The sequence below is a fragment of the Antennarius striatus genome, chromosome 1 (assembly GCF_040054535.1).
Source record: "Antennarius striatus isolate MH-2024 chromosome 1, ASM4005453v1, whole genome shotgun sequence".
Lineage (NCBI taxonomy): Eukaryota > Metazoa > Chordata > Actinopteri > Lophiiformes > Antennariidae > Antennarius > Antennarius striatus.
In genome coordinates, this window is record NC_090776.1 from 11,090,492 (window position 1) to 11,113,937 (window position 23,446).

A 23,446-nucleotide genomic window follows, 5' to 3' on the forward strand; every position below is an offset into this window, starting at 1 on the left:
CCTAGAGACTGGAAATGGGCCCACAAACCTGGGGGCCAGCTTTTTGGACTCTACACGCAGGTGAAGGTCTCGGGTGGAGAGCCACACCTTCTGGCCCACCTGATATTCGGGTGCAGGAGTCCGGCCACGGTTAGCAGCGGTGGCATAGCGCTCCCCGGTGCGGAGTAGGGTGTCGCAGGCCCTGGACCACACCTGACCGCAGCGGCGGACGTGAGCAGAGGCAGAGGGGCAGGAGACCTCGGCGTCCAGGGCAGGAAACAGAGGCGGTTGGTAACCATAAACACAGTGAATGGGTGAGAGACCGGTGGCGGAGCTGGTCAGAGAATTGTGGGCATACTCAACCCACACCAAATGGGAAGCCCAAGAGGCGGGCTCCCGGGAGACCATGCAGCGCAGAGCGACCTCCAGGTCTTGGTTCATTCGTTCCGTCTGACCGTTGGTTTGTGGGTGGAAACCCGAGGACAGGCTCGCGGTTGCACCAATTGAGCGACAGAACTCCCTCCAGAATGCAGAGGCAAACTGGGGACCATGGTCCAACACCACATTCAGGGGCAGTCCATGAATACGGACGATGTGCTGTGTTATCAGTTGAGCGGTCTCCTTGGCAGAGGGAAGCGTCGGCAAAGGAACAAAATGAGCCATTTTGCTGAACCTGTCTACAATGGTGCAGGTGACAGTGTTACCTTTGGAGGCTGGCAGGCCGGTGACAAAATCAAGTGAGATGTGAGACCAGGGGCGCTGAGGTACGGGCAGAGGCTGCAGGAGACCAGCAGGAGCCTGGTGGGACGCCTTGTGTCGGTTGCACACCTGGCAGGCCTTAACAAAGTCCCTGACGTCCTTCTCCAGAGACGGCCACCAGAAGCGCTGGTGAAGAAGGTCCCGGGTCCTGAGAGCCCCTGGATGGCACGCCAGTTTGAATGAATGACCCCACTCCAAAACCTCAGTGCGGAGGTCAGCTGGGACAAACAGGCGGTTATCGGGACAGGCACTGGGTCCCGGCTGGCCCTCAGTGGCGGCACGGACTCTTTCCTCAATGCCACAGGTGAGGGTGGCAACCACGCAGGGAGAAGGAAGAATGGTCCCTGGTTCCGCTGTGGCTTCCTCACCTGTCTGGAACTGCCGGGACAGGGCATCAGGTTTGACATTTCTAGAGCCGGGGCAATAAGAAAGGGAAAAGTTAAAATGGGTAAAGAACAAGGCCCACCAGGCCTGGCGAGAGTTCAGGCGTTTTGCTGTGCTGATATATTCCAGGTTCTTGTGGTCGGTCCAAACCAGAAACGGCTGTTTGGCCCCCTCCAACCAGTGCCACCACTCCTCCAACGCCAGCTCAACAGGTAGCAGTTCGCAATTACCAATGTCATAGTTTTGCTCAGCAGGGGAGAGGCGGCGGGAGAAGTAGGCGCAGGGGTGGAGCTTCTGGTCAGAGATTGCCCTCTGGGAGAGGACGGCCCCAACCCCGACATCCAAGGCGTCCACCTCCATGACGAACTGCCGGTCTGGGTCCGGCATCCAAAGAATGGGGGCTGTGGTGAACCGTTCCTTGAGGGTGCGGAAGGCGGCGGCGGCCTCGGGTGTCCAGGAGAAGGAGACCTTTGAACTGGTGAGCGCAGTGAGGGGAGGCGCCACCGAGCTGTAGTTGCGGATGAATCGCCGGTAAAAGTTGGCAAACCCCAGGAATCGTTGCAGCTGCTTTCAGGAGTCTGGCGTGGGCCACTCGGTGACGGCAGAGACCTTGGACGGGTCCATCTGGATCTTCCCTGGGGAGATGCTGTTACCCAGGAAGGAGATTGATGAAGCATGAAACTCACATTTCTCAGCCTTGCCAAACAGGGAGTTGTCCAGGAGTCTCTTGAGGACTGCCTTGACATGCTGAACATGCTCCTGGGTAGACTGGGAAAAAATCAAAATGTCGTCAAGGTAGACAAAAACAAATCTGTTAAGCATGTCCCGGAGTACATCGTTTACAAGTGTCTGGAATACGATGGGGGCGTTCGTGAGCCCAAACGGCATCACCAAATACTCATAATGTCCCACAGGAGTATTGAAGGCCGTTTTCCATTCGTCCCCCTCACGAATGCAGGGACTGGTCCTTCTTCCCCACGAAGAAGAACCCAGCCCCGGCTGGGGAGGAGGAAGGGCGGATGATCCCGGCGGCTAACGAGGCGTTGATGTACTCCTCTATGGCTGTCGCTCTGGCTGAGAGAGGGAGTACAACCTTCCCTTGGGAGGGGAGGTGCCTGGGAGCAGGTCGATACCACAGTCGTACGGCCGATGAGGAGGCAAGGACAACGCCTTGGCCTTGCTGAAGATCTGCCGGAAGTTGTGATATTCTGGGGGAACCCTGGTCAGGTCAGGAGGGTCGATGGCAGGTGATGGAGACAACTGAGGCGCCGCCGCTTGACGAAGGCAGGTGAGGTGACAGGAAACTCCCCACTCCAGGATGGTTCTAGCCTCCCAATCGATGTGGGGGTTGTGACGCCGGAGCCACGGGAAGCCCAGGACAAGAGGCAGACCAGGATGATCCAGAATGTGGAACTCAATGAGTTCATGGTGGTTGCCTGAAAGTAACATGGGAACTGGGGAGGTCTGGTGTCTGATGGTGCCCAGTTTGTGTCCATTCAAGGCCCTTGCAGGAACTGGCTAAGGTAGAGGGACCCGTTTAAGCTTCAGTTGCCGAGCCAACTCTTCGCTGATAATGCAGGCCTGGGCACCAGAGTCTATCAGGGCAACTAAGGAATGGGATCCCTCAGGCAGGAGAAGACGGACCTGAAGCAGCGGTTTCTGGTCGGGGGGGGGGGGACTGTATCTTGGTCGAGCTCACCAGTATCTCCCTCACCAGTTAGGGGTGAGCTCGGCCTTTTTGCTGAACATGTGGCTACCATGTGGCCTCCCTCCCCACAATACAGACATAGCCTGGAGTGAAGAGGACGTTGGCATTCCTCTGGGGCGAGGGAGGTGCAACCCAACTCCATTGGCTCCGACTCCTCCGACAGCCGGCCTGTCAAGGGAGGTGAGCTGGGGGAGTTCCGGCCGAATAAAGCTGATGACTGATGTCGGACGGCCTCCTGGTGCCTCCCCCGCCTCCGGACCTGGATGCGACGATCAATTTGGGTTGCCAGCTCAATGACCCCATCTAGTGAAGTAGGGACCTCGTGAGAAACCAGTTCATCCTTGATGTAACCCGCCAGGCCGTGAAGAAAAGTGGTAACCAGGGCCGTAGAGTTCCAGCCGCTCTGACTGGCCTTGGTGTGGAAATCTATGGAGTAACCTGCCATCGTCTGGTTCCCTTGGCGCATGCCCAGTAGTCCCCGATCTGTCTCTGACCTGGAAGACCCCAAGCCAAAAACCTTGCGCAACTCCTCCAAAAAGAGCTGGAAGGAGGCACAGGCGGGAGACTGCCTCTCCCACTCAGCAGTGCCCGACAGTTGCGCCCGCCCCGTCAGGTGGTTGATGGTGAAAGCAACCTTGGCTTGTTCGGAAGCAAAGGTGCGGGGCTGAAGGGAGAACAGCAGGGAACAGTTAGTCAAAAAGGGACCACAGGTCTCAGGATCTCCTCCATATCGTTCTGGCGTTCCCACCCGGGGTTCAGGAGCAAATGTGTCAGCGTTGGAAGGGCGGACCCCAGAGGAGAAGGGACTGGGAATGTTCTGTGCCGCCGTGCCCTCCGGTGGTGGTGGTGACCCGGTGCCGACCCCCATGACATCCAGACGGGCCAAGATGTTTGTGAAGGCAGCGTCGAGCTTGCTCTCCAGGGTGGAGAAATGGACCTCATGCTCTCGGAGGACGTCAGTGACTGCAGTGTGGCCGGACACCTCTGGGGAAAGGGAGCTCGCACTGCCTGTGCGACTCAAGGAAGTGGGATTGTGTGCTGGGTCCATTACTGGCCAGATTGTACTGTCACGGGGTGCGAACAGGGCCCAAGTGCAGCACAAAGACAAGACAGGAGTTAAGTTCAACAGTGTTTATGTTCAGGCGGGGCGGAGTGGGAGTCGAACCTGGGTCTCCCAGGCGGCAGGCAGGCAGGTAACCGATAGGCCAGCGGAGCACGCTGGAGACACAATGGATCACTCCAGAGAAAGGGGGCAGGCAGGAGACGAGGTCAAGGGACGGAAGGCTAGTCAATTTACCGGGGCTGGAACAGGAGGCAGAGTCATTGGACAGGCGAGGGTCAGGTTTACCAGCACAGAGAGACGAGGCAGAATCCGTGGACGAAGGGCGGGTAGGTTGGCTGGGAGGCAGATGAGAGGCAGAGTCCAGGGACGAAACGGGTCGTGAACGGGCAGGCAATCCGGAGTAGAACGCTGGAGAGTAGGACATGGGTCAATTACAATCTGGCAGAGACTGAGTGTGAGACGTGAGTTTAAATACCGGACTGATTGCAGATGGGCTCTAGGTGTGGGTGATCAGCGGGAGGTGTGGTCAGGCTGGGAGGTGGGACAGTGGAAACTGTGGAGCAGAGTGCAGGAATGGAGTGATCATGACACTAATGTTTGATTACATTAGAGAAAACAGGTAAACAGGTTTTTTTATGATGGAAAAAACCTGTTTACAGGTTTTTCATCATAATTTCCCCAAAGGGATTATTAAACTCTGTTTTTTCTTCTTCATCTTTGTCCAGCGGCGGATTTGAACCGTTCATGGGAGTCTTTCTATAAACCATCGTTAACTACATGGTTGGGGATCTCCAATGGGCGCTGTGGCAGTCAACAGTTCTATTTCGAGTTTGAATCCAAATACGTCGGAAAACTGTCCGTTCTGTTCTTGTAGAGAAACTGTTTTTATATGCTTCCTAGACTGTTAGAAACTCGACAATCTGTTCCTGTTTTTTGGAGAGCATCTTTCTCTCATTCGGTTGTGTTTTTGACAAACATGTATACATTATTGATTTGAAACATAGGAAGAATTTTAAAGAAAGCATTGGCAGATTCTGCAGATTCTAAATTTTCTGCTGGGCCAAGCAAAGATGGCAATTTATCTGAGCAGGAGGAAAAAGGTTGAAGGTGTCATGTATTGCAGGATATGGACCCAAATGCAGGACACCTAAAGCGAATCCTTTCTCCATCATTTAATAACAAACTCAAAAATTCTCCAGACAGACAAGAATTACAAAATCAGAAAAAGACCAACAGGAACCAAACTAGAGAAAAACCCCCACAAAGGGCTCTGACAAAACCCCAGCTTAAAAAGCCTCATGACAAATAAACCAATTGCATTCAGGTGAGAAGACCAGCAATGGGTGTGGTGGTTACTAACAGGTGTGGAGAGGACCAACAGGTGTGGAGCCGAGGCTCCACCCACAAGCTTGGCCTCTCCCCCTGCTACACACCAGCACAGCCACTCTGAACCGTGACGTAAGGTTCCTCTGACTGCAGTGCAAAAGCCATTTTAAGAAAATGTGTCAAGCAAGAATCAGAATCGATTTTAACTATTTCAGAGCTATGAATGATTTAGACACTTTTACGAACCTATGGTATGTCAAAGGTGTCTAATATTCCACGTTGAGTGAGGAACTTGTGTTTAGTCAGTGTTTGGTTTAATTCACGTATATTTTGCTTACGTTCCTACATTTCATATTACCTATTTTTGAAATGTGAGTTCCTGTTTGCATGAATCTCTCTTGGATTTTGTGTCAACGTGACTATCTTGTATTTCAACTTTTATGAATAAACGTGATTTTAAAAATCTTCTTCTTCTTTTTCTTCTCCCACACTCACTAAAATCATGAAAGACTGTTTCACGAAGGGGACAGAAGGGACACTTGCTGGACACAGCAGGGTTAAAAACAGAGATAAAAGCATTGGAACCCATGGCACCATGTAAAATCCTCCACTGGAGGTCGGCTGTTTTTTTCTTGAGGGGAGGTTTGTATAGAAGTCTCCACTGTGGGTCAGGTCCATTTCCTGTCATCCTGTTTCTTCTGTGTTTTAAGTCCTGTACTTTGAATATGAATGGGGCATATTCAACTTGGAGACAAGAGCCTCTGTTTTTAGTTTGATAAATATTAGTTTTCGTCATTCAGGAATGTTTTTGATGTGAATTCTTTTTTGTGTGAATCTCTTTTGGATTTTGTGTCAACGTGATTTTCTTGTAATTTGGCTTTTATGAATAAATGTACTTTTAAAAATCAGAAAAAAAAACCTTTCTGGATGGATCAACTGTTTTTGCTATTTGGTAATAAAAACTCATGTTTTGTAAGCAGATAATGTATCAAATACTGTACACAAATTGTTCTCCAAAGTAACCAGTGTCCACAAAGGTTCTAAAAATAGTATAGTGGTAGTAACAAATATTAATAAATGGAGATAACTAAATACATAACTGATGTAGGTCACTGTTTGCAGAAATATATTTCTGTCACCTTATAGATGAATATAGTATAAACAGTGATTTTAGCTCCAGTTTCACGCTGGAAAAAAGTTTTTTAGAATGGAAACTTTAATTTTGTGTATTTCCAAATGAAACAGATTGATTTTATCCTCCACATTACATCAGTTGAGGGTGTCAGGAGTCACTTTCGTCCTTCAGATGATGGCTTCCTCTGTTGCCACTGAAAAATGGATGCCACGGCATGAGATAATCCATCACTGCAGACACGAAACTGCAATTTAGCCGCGCCAGAACATCCGTTTTGTCGCTATCTCCTGTTGTCATATCAGCACAGCATTACCCTGGGCTCTCCTCACTGCCAATCACCTCCAGAAGCACTCAGACAGAAGATAAAGAAAGAAAGGCGAAGATTGCTGGAAGCTAATCCCTCAAAACATTTAACCTTTCAGACTCTGTCACTGTGTATGTCTTTTTCTTTTCAGTATCTTAACAGGAACAGCAACTCATTTTCAATGACATTTTCTTTAAAGGGCTGATTACGTGTGTTTTATACACTGGGTATTTCTGTCTGCATTAGCAGTAGATGTGAGTACCATGTTACGACATCTGCTGCAGGATTCCCCCGAGGCCCGCTTCATGCCAGAGCCTCTCAACTATGCATTTACCATGAACTCATCATGTGAACGCTTTGACTCAACTAGACGGTTATAACGCAATACAGAGATGGGTGGATGCACACAGGTCACACTGGACAGATGAAGACGACACTTTAGCTTCAAATTTTTTTTGTTCACAGTAGCACATTGAGGGGACAGATGTATAATAGACTTATTATTATTATTATTATTATTATTCAACATGCATCCAAGTTTTTTTTTCAAATTTTGGTTTGTTTTTCTTGCTCTCACAGGTTGCAGCTGATTGAAGATCTGTCCTATGAAGATGTGAAGAAATGTTATCGTGGCTCGGTGAGTTTATTGTGATCGTTATTTTTCCACGTCTGTGATGACAGGAAGTCCCACCAGTTTCTACCTCAGTGATTATTCCAATGTAACAACACTCCATCTTAGAACATTACAGTCCGACTGATTAGAAGATTATTAGCGCTATTTGTTATGGTTCTTGATGGCATTTCTACTCTAAACTAAAATATGTTTTAATGATAGGAGTGCAAATAAATAGATAAATAGTTTTTTCACCATCTTAAACTGAATACAGAATAGATCTAGCACGAGTCTTGATGTTGTCCATGTTTTCTTCCCTCTGGGGAAACATTTAGTTTATTGATTTGTAGATTTTGTACATTTTGGTTGCAGACTTTGTTAATATACAATGTCAACCATTGTGACCACTGACTTTATAAATCACTAAACAAACGCCATCCTCTGAGCCTCTCAGCAATGTCATGTGGTTTAAATGGTTTTAACAGATTTTCATTTTGCTATTTGGGAACAACAGACCTCTCACAGAGTGTTGATATTTATCACAAACAGTATGAGTCTGATTGGCAGTTTTATTTTCACCTCGACAATAGCCCCCCCCACCCCCACCCCCCCACGTTGTTGTCATTAAAAGCTATCATTCTGGACTGTGATACCTCACATCTCACACACATGGCTTCTGTTGCTAGAGATTTTATCTACTTCTAAGGCAGTCGTTAGTGATCATATAGTAAGTCATTAGAAAACATATTGACTCTAGCTGCAGTCTGGCTCCTGCTGGTGACTTTATCTACTTCTGAGGCACCAGAATCCTCTCACTTGACAAATCACACCTCCCCCAGTGGTGATAAAGCAGTCTCCAGTTCTCCGACCTGAGAACAGAAGCTGCTCTATGATGAGTTATTGTTAGAACGACAAAAACAGACAGCAGCAAACTGAGCATGTCTGAGTCGGGGTAAAGATGGACAAAAGACAGGACAGGCGAGCAGGGAAAGATCCGGTGGTCAAGGCGTTTGAGCTGGGAGGGGGGAGAGAGGGAAATGAATGGGACCGCTTGTGTGTTCAGGGAGGAGGGTGGAAGGTGGTCCAGGAAAGGTGATGCTGCAGACAACCAATACATGGAAGGAGGTGAAGGAGCAGGCAGAGAAAGACAGGACTTCAAGTGAGAGTAGAGTGTGTGAGGGGGGGGGGGGGTAGGAGGGAGGTGGTCCACTGGGTCCTGTGTGAAGTCACTGGAGGTGTATCTGAGACGGAGACAGAGAGCCTTCTGTAAACTGAGGCATTACTGCTGTAACACTGTCATAGTGTAGAGCTGTGTGTGTGTGTGTGTGTGTGTGTGTGTGTGTGTGTGTGTGTGTGTGTGTGTGTGTAGACTAGAGGTAGCTGCATGGAGGCAGTCCTCCATCTCGGTCCAGGATACTGACTGGCGTCAGGGGAACAGTGTGTGTCTTGCAGCAGCTTGCTCCAGGCCTTGGATGTGCGCGAGTGTGTGTGTGTGTACGGTGCCAACGTGCTGAGCCTGGTGCAGAGCTCGCGTCCGTTGAGGGAGAGGGTGGTGTCTGCGGCGAGCCGAGCCGGCGTGGCCAGGGCTGCTGGAGTGGCCGGGGGTGCAGGTGCTGTGCAGGCAGGCCGGGCCACCAAGGAGCTGCTCATGACTCTGCCCTGTCCCTCTGCACAGACTGTCAGCAAGTACAACTCGCAGTACCACAAACTGTTCCAGTGCGTGCCCAAGGATGAGATCCTCATGAAAGGTACTGCTTGCTTTGTGCTAAATCATCATGAAGCCTCTTGTTATCGCTCCTGGTTGTAACGCTTCAGCTTGACTGGAACCTTATTTGTACCGGTTTAGTTTTCCTAATTCTCTAATGAGCTCTGTATTAAGTAGTAGACACTGTGAAAGCGTTCAGGAGATGAGATGATTAGACGTTTATCTTATTTGTCAGCTGACAGAAATAAACTGTTTTCCTTTTTTTTTAAACCTTTTAAATTATGGATAGATCAGGACTGATAGCCTTTATTTCAATTAAAATTAAGTACTGTGGAGGGGGAGTCATGTTATAGTGTCATTAATGGGTGGCATGGAGATTTAGCATGAACAATGTGCAATGTACAATGATGTTCAGTTTTGGTACTATACATTTGGTATTTGTGCATGCGTACAAAAAGTCTCACTCTAATACAAACTATTAAGTGTAACTATGGTTAAATTTAAAGCAGAAATTCTTAGTTTATGATAGCAAATTTTATGTAGAACACCCCTGAACCAAACCATGTACATGCCAGAGATGAATGTTTTTGTCCATTTTCTACATTTGTTAAAGGAGGGTAATAACGTGTGTGTCGTCTCTGCTTTCCTCAGTGTACTCCTGTGCTCTGCTCAGGGACATCCTTCTACAGGGCCGGCTGTACATTTCCAGAAACTGGCTGTGTTTCTATGCCAACCTCTTTGGCAAGGACATTAAGGTACGATCGACTGACAGACAGCTTAATGAAGTTAAACTGAGTGATTCCCCGACACAAGCTGACAGCTGATTCGACAACTTGTCAAATTATTTGATTGAAAGTCACTCAGGGTAAGAGGCTGGTTTCAGATTGTCCCACAGAGGACCCGTCTCTGTGGAAATGCAGCGATGCACCAGGTGGAACTAGGGAACAGGTGGAATCAGTGAAACTCTAACCTGAACCAGATGTGAGATTCTGTCCTTCATGTTGTTCATTGTTCCTTCTTCTTGACTTCAAACCTCTCCTGACATCTGAGTGACAATAAGCTTCTTATTTGGACTGCATTCTTTACATTCAGGTTGAAATGAGACCCGACTGATTTTCTAAAAGTCAGGGGGAATGGGGGGTGGGGGGTCCTGGTGTCCCTGATACATAAGGCTGAACCACAGTCTCCACAGTCATTCTCCTTTATATTTCCTCCAACTCTCACTTTCTTTTCCTTTCAGCCCCCAAACAAATCACCTTTACAGTACATGCTAAATATGCTTTCCTGTCCTGACAGAAGTTTTTTTAGAATGTCTTGTTTTTTTAAGGACCAAAGGATAAACTTCCAAACAGGTGACTTTGAAGTAATCAAATTCTTTGTCATGTGTCACAGAACCATTACTAGACTGTTAACGGACTTTCATTAATGACTGGACCTTTGGAGGATGTCCTTTCCGTCCTCAATCTTGATTCCTAATGAACCTCTGTAGCTATGGATCGGTCCAGCCAGGAGTTTTTGACAGTTTTACAATCTTTTATTATGTTTTTTTGAAATGTGGCATTAAGATTTAGAATGAGTTTGTAGTCACAAAACCAATGGAGTCAAAAAGGAAATGATCACATTCTGTTTTATGAATATTTTACGCAGCATTCCCATTTCTTTGGATCCCGGTTGTGGCTGTACTTTTGTTTGTTGTTTGGCGTCCATTTTCCAATATGAGTTGGTCCTCATGGTTGTTGTTGTCATCTGTTTACAGGTCGCTATCCCTGTTGTTTCTGTGAGACTGGTGAAGAAGCACAAAACAGCTGGACTTGTGCCTAATGGCTTGGCTATCACCACAGACTCTGGCCAGAAGGTAAACACCGCCATCACAGTTCCTGTGAATTAAAATACTTTAGCTGATTAGCACAGCATAGATGTATGTTCCAGGTAAGGTGTGATGGAAAAAACAACACCCGGCTATAGATAGTAGCTCGGAGGAGTCCAAAGCGAGCTGGAGCAGCAGAGTGAAGTGTTTTTCCACCATCACAGCGCTGATAAGACGGCCTTCTTACCTTACTGTCTCAATGAGCCCTCATTGAAATACATGACCTGCTTTTAGCCTACAGAACCAACTCAGTACTTTTTCCCTTACAATGCTGTAGAAAAAACCTAAACAAAACATGGAACATACACTGTGTTAGCGCAGTACTGTACAAGAACAGATGTTACTCCTTGGTTATTCTGCACTGCGCCCCCAAAGGGAAGGAAAGAGAGATAGGTGCGACACTGTGCTCGGGTACAGCTGTATTATAGGTAAAATGCTGATGTCAGGACGTTAACATGTGACTTTTAGCAGCTTATATTCTTTTGTTCATTGGCACTAAATATAACATAGATCAGATGCATGTTGGGATGACATTAGTTTGGCAGTTTCTAAATAAAAGCTTTGCAGATTATATTTGTGACTCTATGAATAGTGAGAACAGTCTGTCTTTAAGTGGTTACATGCTGTTTTGGGTTACCTGTTAACTCAGCTGGTCAATATAATACAGCCTGACAGTATAAAGGAATTGCTTTTTTTAGTTGTACAATTACTGTATATACATATTTTCATCAGAACCAGGCTTTAGATTTAAAGCAGATGTCGAGGGGCATGTCCCATGCTGTGCAAAGGGAAATATTTCAATAACATCGTTGGACAGTGAATGTCCGTGGTTGTGCAATGTGCATTATATAAACATTTGCACATATCCGGCTCTGTTCAGTGCAACTATACTGTTAAAACACTGTGTTCTCTATGTGTGTGGGGTAAAGAGTTCACAGCTCACTTCTGAAATAACGGAGTTCAGGTTCTGTAATTCTTCCAGCTCATTCACTAACATGGACATCAGGAGAGACATGACAGAACTGCTAATGAACCCATGAGGCAAAAGCACACACAGTAGCACCGGAGCCTCACAACAAACACAGAATGTCTTGAAATCAGTGATATTTATTCAGGCCAGGGTGATATTTGCGTAAGCTGTCATAACAAATCACTTTAAGTTATTCATGAAATACAGTATTATTAAATCAGTAATTTCTATGAGCTCCACTTTAAAGCTTTTGAATCTGTTGAATTGTGAATTATCTAAACTATTTCTACTAACGCCACCTGCTATAAAAATTGATGAATTTAAATGTTTTCTGTCTTTGCTAATGCAAATGCAATCATAAGAATGCATCTGTAATTCACCAGCACACAGCTGTCGCTCTGCAAACTTCGAAACTTCCATATGGAGTGTGATTCTCGTTTCAAATACAAACCATAGCATTTCCTTCGAAAAATATTTAATTCTGTGAATTTCGAGTGTGAAGTTTTTGTATAAGTCTAATATTTTGTTTATTTATTTTTCATTTTCATATTTGCAGTTGTGGAAAAAATTTGTGCTTTCTATTAATAAGTAGGATTTTTAAGTATGTTTTGTCAAGAAAATTTTTCTTTGACAAAACATTTGTTCTACATATAGATGTTTATTATATAATATGTGTAAGTTAGATTTCATGAACGCAGTTTTGATATTAATGTTAGATTATGTTCGTGTAAATATACTGTTTGACTGTGTGTAATTTCATTTTGTTTTGTTAATATGAACGTGATGGTGTTACATTCAGACTTATTTCCATGTGGACATTTCTCTGTTTTATTTCCTCAGTATGTATTTGTATCTCTGCTATCAAGAGACAGCGTGTACGACGTCCTCCGCCGGATCTGCACACACTTACAGGTTCAGTACACACACCCCTGCTCTCCACTCCCTCTACACACTGTGGGCTGCACATTGCTGTTAAACAGGTGGTTTCTTTCCTTCTCCAGGTCAACGGGAAGAGTCTGAGCCTGAAGCAGTTCATGGAGGAGCCAACCTTATCTATGGTCAGTGCTGTCACTGACAGACCATAAACCATCATTAAATTAAGAAGTTGTAAACTTCACAGCGGGTGGAATGCCAACATCTGCTCATTCGCAGGCATTACAACATCACTGAGGCTTCAGGGTCATGTTTCAGGTTCATGTGGAAGCAGCGTGACCTGAAGCGTGGCCTGACAGGATCAGGAATCATCATGTAGCTGCAGCCTCCAGGGAATTATCCCTGAGTTCTGTCAAAATGTCCCGAGAAGTCACCTGGTGCTCTTGCACTGTAGGCCCTGCTCCCATGAATCAGCTTTTGTATGGAGGGATAATGAAGTTCTATTAACATGCATGTCTTTCATGACATTGTAATCTAGTCTGAAAGTATGAGTTCAGACAAAGAGTGTTTGTGTCACTCCAAAACAAATGAACACTAGAGAAACCTTGTGCTGCTGCTGTTAAATTATCTTCTTTTCTTTATGAATAAGTCTTTTCATTTTAGCTTCCGTAGAGACATCTGATTATACACTGCCCAGCCAAAAAAAAAGTCACCGTTTGGGTTTCAATAAGCCAATTGCAATGTTATGATCAGGGGTTGCTTCGGTTGGTCAAGTCTAGGCTCAGCAATATTATTCATCAAAAAAATTAAGTCAGCTGAGTATCTGAATGTACTGAATGACCAGGCAATCCCATAAATGGATTTTCTGTCCCGGATGGCACGATCATATTCCAGGACAACAATGCCAAAATTTATCGGACTCTAATTGTGAAAGAGTGGTCCGGGGAGTGTGAGGAATCATTTTGACACATCAATTGGCCCCCACAGTCCTGAGCTTAACCCCATTCAAAGTCTATGGGATGTGCTGGAGAAGACCTTACAGAGTGGTTTGACTCCTATCGTCGATACAAGAACTCGGCCAAAAATTAATGCAATTCTGGACAGAAATAATTGCTGTGACGTTGTACGAGGTTGTCAAAACAATGCCGCGGCAAAGCTACAGGCAGTCCCACGAAATATTAGAGTGTGTGGCTTTTTTTGGGCAAACATGCAAACAGCACTAAATAAAGTTTGTAAAATATACAAATCATACAGTTAAACACTGATGACTCGGGTTCGACCATCAGTTCCTCATTTTCCATTGCTCACAGCTACCATCTCCATTATATTGTACATATAGCTGAGGAACATTATAACAGCTGTTGATTCATATGTTATGGGAAACCCCAGCTTTTAATGAAGCATGGAGCAATAAATCACTACATTATTGTCCTATGATAAACATCACAATGTCTCAGAACTGTTTACACATTAAAATGCTTACTGTACGGAAATTAGACGCTGAATTTTAACATGCCCCAACCTACATCCAACTTCATCTTCTAAAGGATTTAATGCCAAACTTGCGTCATGGCGCTGCAGTGTTTTTGTAGTGCGTTCTATCACTCAGCAGGGTTTAAAATGTTTCTGACAGCAGATAAAAGAAAAAAGAAGGGCCCTTCATCTGCAGAGATTAAATGCAATCTGTCTCTGTAGGATTTTGAAGATGGTTACTGATTTGCATAAATTGAATCCAAGTTTATAAGTCACTAATAATGGCTTTATTCATGCTTACAAACCAACAAAAGTCACAAGCTGCCAGGTTGCTAAAAATCCCTATGACTACTTGAATGATTTGATTCCTTCCAGGTCATTAGACTGAGTACTAAAACACAGCCTGTCAGCCCACGCTTCAGTCGTAAATACCCACAACTGATTATAAAGCAGTCCTAAAGCATTCTAAACTAAAAACTCCCCGACAAATTAAGATTTATAAGTGCAGTGTTATTGAAGTTTTAAAGTTTTAAAAAATTATGTTTTGCTCATGAAAGTTAATCATTGCACTGCAGTTCCTGTGAACTGTCTGACAGACAGACAGATAGACAGACAGACATGGCACTATGATTTTGTCATGAATTCTGTCAGCACCACCATGACCTCCGTGTTTCTTTCTCTTTTTCCTCTGTGCCTTAAAGGATGAGTTTCCAACTACAGATGAGTTTCCAGTGGTCGATGAATTCCCATCAGTGTTAAAATGGCGCAGGAAACCGTCAGTGGTGTCCGTGTCTTCGTCCCTTCCCGACCTACTGGGGAACTCCACCAGCAGCCTGAGCCCAGCAGATTCACCCTTGAAATCAGAGCAGTTGCTGGAAGGTGATAAAAACCAGTCCATGACATCATGTGGATACAGAGTCCTTTAGGGCTTGAGTAGGAACCACACACCTCACAGAGACACACACATTAATCACCTTAAGATGGCAAATTCTTCCACATGCAAGGACATATTAAGCTCTAAATATAGATTAAATGGGCTTGAATTAAAAAGATCTGGGTGGGCTCAGATTATGAAGAGATTAGCCAAAGGCAGTCTGCTGTCAGCGCGTCTGAGGAGCCTGCTGTGACGCCAGACTTCACATTGATTTTAAATGCTATCCTACATAAGTTTTGTTCTTCATTTCAGCATGGGCTTTTCTGTATATCATCATCATCATCATCACAGCTCACAGATGGAGGGAAAAGTCAGGAAGTAATGTCATTAAATATGTATGACCACTTATGGGCATTACTGAGGATAAGGCCTGTGTTTGTGCAGATTTACATCAAGCTCATGTAGGATCTGTGCAACAGCAAGCAACACACACATGTTGGTTTCAGTGCAAAGTTCAAGTAATAAAATGTCAGGACGTCAAAATTAAGAATTTCATGAATTGCAGTTTTCAACTATAAAATAAAATAAAATGCATATGTGACAGTGTCAACAGTGTCACAGGGTTCATTTACAGACTTTGATGGCACTGCCTTGCTTTTATTAGTTTAAACAACAACAGGTACCTTTTGCAAGCCATGATTTATAATATTTACTCAGTGCTGTGATGGATTTTCAGCTCCAAAGTGCACACCATTAACTGTGTGACAGTGCTGAATGAGTCCTAGCACATTCAGATACATAAACTGGTGGGCGAGCCGTGGAACATACATCACAGCAAGTACTGTTGAAGGCTTTATGTTCTGAAACGTACGTGTGTGTTTGTGTGTGTGTGTGTGTGTGTGTGTGTGTGTGTGTGTGTGTGTGTGTGTGTATTACAGAGCGAGCCCTGCAAACAGACAGAGGTCTTTTATCAGAGCCAGTGGCAGAGCTGGGCCAGATGGAGTACCAGCTGCTCAAGTTCTTCACCCTGCTGTGAGTATACAGAGGAACGCAGAGACACTAACACCACCTCACCTCCTCCAGCAGCTGACTCACATACACACACATACACACACATTGGAAAAGTGGAGATATTAATAGTGGGCAGCCAAACTGAACATAGGGCTATCTGGTACTGGCATGTTATTGCTTTACTTCTTGTATTCATCCAAAGACAAGTTGGCACCCCATGAGACTTAATTATCAGGACTCGTTGCAATGCATCCAGTAATTTGTGCTAGTGAACATCACACAGCTCTTACTCTAGCTGCCCTTTGTGCAGCAGTGTGACACCACGACCCGTGGAGACGATCGACTCACTAGAGGTGTGAAGCTACTCTGCTCTGGTGTCCTTGAGAAAGCAATGAATCCTTATCAGCTCCTGAGGGTTCTGATGCACTCTGCATCCCCCCCCCCAAACACACACACACACCCGCCCACACACACACACGCACGCACGCACGCACACACACACACACACACACACACACACACACACACACACACACACACACACACACACACAAAACACTTCATTTAGTCCATACCAACAATAAGAAATTTGTTTTCATTTATTTTTGAAATGTAACACCCAATCTATTTAATGAATCCATACATCGTTAGAATGAATCAAATTCACACTATTGTAGTTATATTATCATAGCAGGGTTATTTTAAATGAACTACTCACAAACTATAATGAGTAAACAAAAATAGTTTCAGTTTCATCTGTTTACTGATTGTACAATAAGACTGGGAGAAAACGCCTGTTTGTTCAGTCCAAACCACAATGCAGCAGCAAATTAAACGCAGCACAATGTCATAAACTGCTAATACATTTGATATATGAATTAAGAACTTATTGCATATATAACTACAGTATATTTATTTAGTTTCAGCTTAATAATGTCAATATTTCTTAAATAAAAATATATCTTCTTTTGAACTTGATTCCAGCAGCATGTTGAGACACGGGCAACAACAAATTATGTTAATGCTAATGTTAACTCTCAGATTAGGAAGTGGCTCCGCTGTCTGGTATGTTTGCAGGTGCCAGGTGAAGTTAAGTGTTGTTGAACCAGCATCCTGTTTCTGATGTTTGAATTTATTATTGACAAAGTTGATGACAAATGTCTCAGCAGCTGCAGGGGTGTCCACAAGCATCCGCTCTATAATACAGGCATTCAGTTCATACTCATGACACTATATTGACTTCAAGACCATCAGTGATGAACAGAGTTCCTTTGAAAGGAGTGTATTTTTATTTATATTCAACCAAGTGTCTCATCCATGTTGGAATCAGAAAACACAATTAAAACTTTGAAACACACTTAACTTTCAGTAGTAGTTATATATCCTCTAACAAAGTTGTAAACCAGGTTGGTCAAGGGCAGCTTTGTGCTTTAAAATGCTGACAGGAAGTCACATGTTGCCTCCCAGTGTTCATCTAAAGACATTACAGCTACTTATCCTCAGCAGATAATGCCTCTGCACCCTAAAGATCCCGACGTGTTAAACTGATATGTGCTTTTCCTCCTCTGTCATCAGTATCATTCTCCTCATCCTATCTTCGTGCTACTTGGCTTTCCGTGTGTGCAGTCTGGAGCAACAGCTGTCCTTCCTCAATAACCCAAATCTGCCCCTGAGGGAGAGGTAACCCCGTAATCAGTTCAACCATCAGGGCTTCAGAATGTGTGAAACAGTTGCATCCATACTTCGATGAAGGATATCCAATGTCCACCAAATCTGAGATGATCAGACTTGAATTCGAGTTATGTTTATTATATTGCAATGATTTGCTTTGATTTGTTAGATTTTATGAAGCTGCTGTAAAATAGGATAAATATTTTACAATCTAAAAAAGTGCCCTAGCTATACCTCCCATCTGATGTTATTACACTGATGTTATTCTCTTTGAAGGTTTTTAATTCACTAAAAGGAAAAATTCCAGTGTAGTTTTGACACTTTGATAGACTCACTGTTTGCATCGACACACCATCCCTGTATTTGTGATGTGTGACGCGCTGAAACACTTAGGAAAGGACATTCATGCTGATGATGTTTCATCGTCCTCTGACATTGGTTCCTTCTCCTCCAGGTAACCTCACCTGTCTGCAGTGACCCATCAGATTGGCTGATGTTAACTCGTGCTTTGAGTCCTGCACAGATCCAGGACCAGCTTTAGAGCCCAGTACAGACCAACCGTGAAGGAGCGACATGGACCGGAGCATCTCACGGCCCTCCTCTCCCCTGAGTGGCTTCATGTTTTGTGATCACTTACAGACTATGCAAACAAACAGGTTATTTATTTCTGAATTTAAAGTGAATGTTGCTGTAGATAATGATTGTCCAAAGGAGTCCCTCTTGTAGATATTTTAAGTTTAATCACATAACTGTAATTGTTACCTAAATGGAGTGCTGATGCTGTTTGGGAGAGTTGATGGATTAGAGCGGAGGCTGGTGTTGGAGGTAAAAAATAATTCAATATACTGTATCCATTACTTGAAAAGATATTTCAGGTGATCTCATTAATATCTGACATTTTCTGACTGACAAGTGGATCAAACCATGTCTATTTTCCTCCTGGTGAGAACTTCTTACAGCCTCAGTAGGAAGGCTACAACTAGCCATAACAATGCACTTTTTAAAATGTGTCCACATTGTTTCAAATGTATGTAAATGTTTGAGGAGTTTGGTCCTATTTTCCTTTATGATAGGTACTCAGTTGTCATGTTTGAAGGTGTTTGTTGAAAGAAGTAATATTATGGCTGCAGTCTCTGACTTAATTAAGTTACCTGTGGTTTGACAGTAATGTACTGGAGCAATAAAACTTGTGTTAGCTAGAATGTGAATGGGATGGGAGGGTAACATGCATCCTTTTTATCTTTAGCTGTGCTAACCCATTGTGTGAGAGGACCACCCCGGGGGTTTTCTTTGATGTTATTAAGTCACCAAAGACACAAAAATGTGAAATGTTTTCATGTTATATCTTTGTCTGAAGTTATAACATGTGACAGAGAAATGTAGTCCTTGGCCAGTTTGTGAAATCCCTTTGAATTAAATTGGAAATGAAATTTAGTTAGACAAAAAAAAAAAAGTTTGGTTGCTTTTCAATTATTTTTTTTCTCTGTTGTTTTGACTTTGTGTACAAACCCATTAGCATCAGGGGCCTTGATTCCAACATCAAAGCGTCAGTAGTGTCTACAACTCAGCTTGAAATATAAAAGCAGAGCATGGATTAAACTGTATTTATTTGATGAAAACCCTAGATGAATTCATGTTTGAAATCTGAGTGGCTTTGATTAACAATTTCCTTACGGGGAACAATAAAGTACATTACATTACATTACATTAGAGAAGCTTCGGAAAGTCAAGAAGCTTCTAAACCTGCAGAGAAATCGTGTAATCCCTGATCTGACATGAGGAGATCTGGACATATGGCACACATAGTTACACGTCATACTGGAAGTATTGCATGCAGTACTTTTACAGCCAAGTAAACAGTGTACTTAAGTAGGATTGTGAGATTTTGTAGACTTTTGCCCCTCAGGTAGGACACTGACCCATTTTAAAAAAAAAACATTTGAAACAGACTCAGAGAAGCAGAAAGAGATTATCTGACGGTTCATGAAGCAAGATCAAGGTTCTAATGACCAGGATCACACATCAGACTTTTAAAGTGCATCAATGGTTCATTATTCGCATTGTTTCCGAGTTAATGTTGTGCTCTCATGCTCTCTCGTACTGCTGAGCTCAAAACTTGCTCTTTTATTTACTTATAAATTTGGGACTAAAAATACTTGCTCCACAGTGAAACACACAGTAACCATCAGGCATAGTTCTTCACTGAACTCATGTGATATCTACACTTAGCAAATACTAAATGAGTGCCATTGATACATCTTGCTGTCAATTCCTTTAGAATTACTAAGTTCCCACCAAATTAGCCTTACCTGTTCCAAATGTCTGGACCTTACTAGCCTAGCCTATCCCATAACCACCAGAGGGTGGTTGGGGCACCACGACTCTTATTGAGATGAAATAAAGAAGGCTCTATATCATTTACAGTGTGCGTGTGTCGTCATAGTCATGTACCGCCGCTGTATCCGCCATAGCGGGTCACGGGGAGCTGGAGCCTGTCCCAGCTGGCATAGGGCGTGAGGCGGGGGACACTCCGGGCACAACGCCAGTGCACCGCGGAGCCACATACAAAGACATACAAACACAGACACACACTCACTCCTACGGGCAATTTGGGACCGCCCAATCAACCTGAGGCGCATGCTTTTGGAGGTGGGAGGAAGCCGGAGAACCCGGAGAGAACCCACGCGGACATGGGGAGAGCATGCGAACTTCGCACAGAGCAGGACTCGAACCTGGACCCGCCATCTTGTGATCATGCTACACAACCGCCATTCATTTGTAAAGACTAAATGGTAAATATCACATTGGAAAAGTTTTAAATCACATTTAGGCGCTGAACGTATCAGAGGAAACTATACTGACATCTAATGAAAACAGTGCAGAGACCCACAAAGGTGTAACAACTGTGAATAACAGCACTTTTTAAAATATAACTTTAAATAAACACCAGAGCTTTGCTGAGTAATGAAACATGATATTTAATAATTATTGTACTATTGTTAATTTTTTTTAAGGCTTTTAACCCCAGGGTTTCTAGGATTCCGTGGCAACATTCATGATTAACAGTGGCTACCTCTTGTAGTTCAGGCAGAAATTGTAAATATGTACAAAAACATCCAATTATAGTTCTTTCATTCATATATCTTCCGAACTGCTCTTGGTCTAGGTCAGGCTAGCTTGCAGGTGAGGGGCAGGGGACAGTCTGAGCACAATGTTGATGCACTGCGGAGCCACAAGAAAGATAAACAACCACTCACACACACACACACACACACACACACACACACACACACACACACACACACACACACACACACACACACACACACACACACACACACACACACACACATATACACACACTCACTATTCAATTGGAAGAACAAGGGGAGAACATACAAACTGCACATAAAGGGCTCAAACCCAGAACCTTCTAGCTGTGAAGCGACAACACTCCCGAATGTGCCACCATGCCAGCCCTCATGTCATAATTAGGGAACAAAAGTATTATTAATAATAAAACATTTTAGATGAACACTATTTGCTTGGCAAAGTTTCTTACGCCGGATGCCCTTCCTGCCGCAATCCTCTGCTTTTATCCAGGCTTGGGACCGGCTACATTGGCTTGTATAAAGAGCATTCTGTTGCTCCAGAAATTTAGGAGTACTTTTCGTCTGATTCAACACAAAAACTCACCCTTGGGCAGCTGGCGGATGGCCTGCTTCAGGACAACAGCAACCGGTGTCCCTTCTTGTCGGGTCACTGCTTGCAGGAAACAAAGAGACTTTGCCAACAGCTAATGTCTAACCACAGCACAATCTCAGTAAATCTTCAAATTGGTCAAAGATCCACGTTTTGGAATAATATTCCTGTTTCACAAGGTAGTGGATAGACAGGCAGTGCTGTTGGAGTGAAAAAAGGTTTAGGCTGTTTTATCATATGTTAGAAATGATACCTCAACACCAATGTTATAAAACACCAGATTAGTGGAGGTCCTGACAGTATAGAATAGGCCACCAGAGGAAAACAGTGTAGGAGGAAGATAGAGGGCATAGGATTGTGATGACTGAAGTGAGACTCATCACATTCTCACGGGACCCAATGGTTCTCAATAATTGGACTCGGCAGGAGCTGGTAAGCGCTGACACAACATGCATGTGTGATGAAACCAACACCCAGACAGGCTACTAGAACCCAACAGGGCCACGCTAGCCGAGCACCCACAACCCCGGCAGCCAGGAGCATCAAGAAGCCATCACCCGAAGAGCCACCGTGGGCACCGAGAACCATGCAGACCCAGGGACCCAGAGAAGGCAGCGGCCGCCACCGCCAGGGCGCACGGGACAGGCCCAAGGGGCACAGGGCAGGGAGGCCCCCCCATCGCCCCCCACCTCACCCCGCCCCACCACATCCTGCCCAACCCCCCACCCTAAGGAGACAGGAGCGCCCCCCGCAGCCCCTGGCGTCAGCCGCAGTGACTGAGCGACAAGCGACCCAACCCCTTTCATAGCCCCCCAAGTCCGAGTATAGGGTCTTGCAACCCCACATACCCGACTCCCGAAAGCCCGGTCAGACCAGAGATAGGGGCCACACCAACCCACCAGATACGGCAGAGATCCCCAGCGGGCCGCAAGCTCCCCCGCACTGCCACCCACAGAGGAAAGCCGACCAGAGGCCGCCAGCCCTGAAACACCACCAGCCGTCATAGGCAGCCCATGCTAGGCCCTATCAGAGGCCCACCACAGCCAACCCGCCCACAGTCTCCCCCGCCGAGCACCGCCTATAGCCCAGGTCCATCGGGAAACCGACGGCGATGCCAGCACACACCCCAGTGCCCAGCAAAGTAAACTGACCGTTTTTGAGAACGAACTATATATCTTTGAAAGATTTTTCTGAAGTTTTGGGGACAGCTTTGTAATGTATTTGGTGAATTCAGGTAGCTCTAAATCAGGTGGTTATGAGGTTGGTTGAAGCTTCGGAATACTTTTTATAATTGTCTTCTTTATTTGCAGATATTAGAGAAAATTTCCATTTCTTATTTCAAATGTTTCGTAACAGTTTTGTATATGTCATTAGTCTATTATCTTGAAGAAGGTGATGGAGGTGGGTCATCCCGTTCTTTGCCCACGTGCTAAAATAAAGAGATTTTTTATTGTCTGGTTTGTGCCATATTGGGGAGAGTATACCAGGGTGTAACTGAGATCCTGTAATATCAAGGGCTTTCCACCAAGCAGACAAGGTGGAGGCAGTCAAAGGGTTCTTGAAGCAGGGATGCTGTTTAAGGGTTGTGGTTATAAAAGGAAGATCAGAGAGATTGATGAGATTACAGCCTCTTTGTTCTAGCTCCATCCAGGAGTTATAGTCCTCGCGGATGGATCCACTTGATCAAATACTGTAGTTGGTTCGTTAAGTAGTACTGCATAAAGTTTGGCGCCTCCAGACCACCTTCAGATTTCTTTTTCTGGAGAGTTGTCAGGCTAATTTTAGCTGTTTTGTTTTTTGAATAGAATTTACCTATGGCAGAGTCTAATGATCTGAACCACTTTGATGTCATTATTAAAAGGAATCATGGAAAAAAGGTAGTTGATTTGAGGTAATGTTTTTATTTTAACAGTAGCTGTTCTTCCCAGAAGGGAGATGGGGAGGTTATTCCAACGTCTTAGATCACCAGAGACTTTTTCTAAAAGTGGGGTAAAGTTTAAGTGGACTAGATCTGAGAGTTTATTAGAAA

The 23,446-nt window shown here is 44.7% G+C and overlaps 1 protein-coding gene across 3 annotated transcripts in view; it reads left to right on the top strand.

Annotated features, from left to right (window-relative positions):
• The window catches only part of gramd2aa (GRAM domain containing 2Aa), a 35,230-nt gene extending 15,113 nt beyond the window's left edge, over positions 1-20,117 (top strand). For 2 of the 3 annotated variants that reach the window (XM_068312718.1, XM_068312727.1), the window contains exons 3-12: positions 7,238-7,295; positions 8,710-9,019; positions 9,628-9,731; positions 10,733-10,831; positions 12,654-12,725; positions 12,815-12,871; positions 14,861-15,038; positions 15,972-16,065; positions 17,620-17,724; positions 18,170-20,117. In XM_068312718.1, the coding sequence (XP_068168819.1) occupies positions 7,238-7,295; positions 8,710-9,019; positions 9,628-9,731; positions 10,733-10,831; positions 12,654-12,725; positions 12,815-12,871; positions 14,861-15,038; positions 15,972-16,065; positions 17,620-17,724; positions 18,170-18,173 (1,081 nt within the window). In that variant the 3' untranslated portion in view covers positions 18,174-20,117. The remainder of the gene's footprint in view (positions 1-7,237; positions 7,296-8,709; positions 9,020-9,627; positions 9,732-10,732; positions 10,832-12,653; positions 12,726-12,814; positions 12,872-14,860; positions 15,039-15,971; positions 16,066-17,619; positions 17,725-18,169) is intronic. The other variant, XM_068312737.1, reaches the window with a different exon arrangement.
• The last annotated feature ends 3,329 nt before the right edge of the window (positions 20,118-23,446 follow it).